Genomic DNA, 2,035 nt, shown 5'->3' on the forward strand with positions numbered 1-2,035 from the left:
TTCCCGGAAGTCGGCAGAAATTCCTACTCAGCAGGCGGGGTGTGGGAGGTACTGTGGAGTGGTGGGGGGGTGGCCTGAGGGGGTGGTTGAGTGTCCGGCCCATGCTGCTCCAGGGCTGGGACTGGTCCCACTGGCACAGGGTAGCAGGAAGCTCCCCACACACTCACTGGACCTGGGCTAGGGCTCCCAAATTTTCCGATAAGGAGATTATGGGGCCAAGAGGAAAGTAATCAATCATGTAGAGTGTGCCTAAGGAGAGTCACATGGAGAGAAAACATTTTCTCAGGCTTTCACAGAGTGCAAACTGGTCAAGCAATGTCCGTGACTCATCCAGATGGCTGACACTGAAAAAGGATCTACAAACTGTAGTACAGGGTTTCAGGATAAATCCTGAGTGGATCTGACTGACCTTGGAAGACACAAAAGTTATATTTCTTATTATATAGGTCTTGCTTTATCTTGGTCTTAGCCATATAAAAGTATAAAAGTGAGGTAGAAAAAGTAAAGTCATATTAATATGCTGAGCTGTAAAATGCTCGAGTCAACAACTTCTGACATTGTCAGTCCTATGAATAGCCCACTACTATTATGGACTACTGTACTATATTGGAATATTTTGCTGAATTCATGCACCTACAGTATTTAAATGGCAATGGAATACCCATCTCTGACAAAATTAAACAAAAAAAAGGATATAAATAAGGACCATTTTGTATCTGTATATACAAAATCCTTAGGATAGATAAATAGCTACTCTCTTTTAATTCAATTAGAAGGAAGATTTGTACTAATAGGGTTTGGACAAAATATCATGTCTGCGATTTTGTGGATGAAGCCAGAAGGTGGTCGGGTCCGGAGACGCGAAGGTGGCCGGTAGCTGACGCGTCGGACCTCGTGGGCTGTGTCCAATCTGTGGCTCGTAGCTCCCTGGAAAAGGAGGCACCACAGCAGCCCGAGCCGAAGTCGCTAGGACTTCTCTCAAACTTGTGTGCTGAGGAGACTCAGATGTTGGCCTCAGCAAAGCAGCCCATGAAAACTTCTGCATTGAGACAAAGGAAAGGATCCGTCAGAAAGCAACACCTATTATCTTGGGCTTGGCAGCAAGGAAGAAGACAAGTAGTGGAAATACTGCAATCTGAAAAGCAGACGGAAAGGTGACAAAAAGGCTGAAGATGGGTGGCGGAGAGAGGTATAGCATTCCAGACCCTCAAACCAGAAAAGTTACTAAGAGCCAACAACAGCTTAATAGACAGAAAACCAAGGATCAGAATTCCCAGATGAAGATTGTTCATAAGAAAAAAGAAAGAGGACATGCCTATAACTCAACAGCTGCAAGGCAGGCCCTGCAGAATGGGGGGAAGAACAAGAATTTTCCAAATAACCAAAATTGGAGCTCTAGCTTATCAAGTCCCAGCTTGCTTTTTAAGTCTCCAGGTAATCAAAACTATGCTGGAGCCAAATTTAGTGAGCCGCCATCGCCAAGTGTTCTTCCAAAGCCACCGAGCCACTGGGTTCCTGTGTCCTTTAACCCTTCAGATAAGGAAATAATGACCTTTCAACTTAAAACCTTACTGAAAGTACAGGTATAAAGATGCTTAAATTTAGTTACGTTTACAAATAGTGCTTAACTGGTCTGATAGAAAGTTACTAGAGAATCTTTGTAAAGCTGATGATGTAAAGCTGTAATTGGACTTCAGCTCATTTGTGTTGTGTGCACTGTGATGGAGTAAGATCAGTGCAACTTAGAATAACTAATTGTGCTTGATAATGTTCTCAGACTCACAGTTTAGATTTGAGAAATCAACTTTTTGTTTGACTCATGGATCAAATTTACTTGAAGTAATGCAGATTGTAAGCATCTAAGCTGACACGAGTTTGAAAACCAGGCGGACATCTCAAAGTTTATCTCAATAAACCAGTAACACATTGACATCCTAATGAACTGCCAAAAGAAAATGTAAATTTTTCTTAATAGCTGCATTTTGCTAAATTGTACAGTGGTAAATGTGTAAAGGGCACTTGGGACTTACTACAA

General features: G+C 42.4%; 1 protein-coding gene across 1 annotated transcript; it reads left to right on the forward strand.

The window, feature by feature from the left end:
• Positions 1–929: 929 nt before the first annotated feature.
• On the forward strand, positions 930–1,617 carry LOC101590535 (proline-rich nuclear receptor coactivator 2). Its single transcript, XM_004626084.2, has one exon. The coding sequence runs from the start codon at positions 1,173–1,175 to the stop codon at positions 1,587–1,589; it is 417 nt and encodes a 138-aa protein (XP_004626141.1). The 5' UTR covers positions 930–1,172; the 3' UTR covers positions 1,590–1,617.
• The last annotated feature ends 418 nt before the right edge of the window (positions 1,618–2,035 follow it).

The sequence above is a fragment of the Octodon degus genome, unplaced genomic scaffold (assembly GCF_000260255.1).
Source record: "Octodon degus isolate 3935 unplaced genomic scaffold, OctDeg1.0 scaffold00012, whole genome shotgun sequence".
Classification (NCBI taxonomy): domain Eukaryota; kingdom Metazoa; phylum Chordata; class Mammalia; order Rodentia; family Octodontidae; genus Octodon; species Octodon degus.

Bases quoted from the DNA above. Each gene is read 5' to 3' on its own strand.
- LOC101590535 (XM_004626084.2), top strand. From the start codon at position 1,173: ATGGGTGGCGGAGAGAGGTATAGCATTCCAGACCCTCAAACCAGAAAA.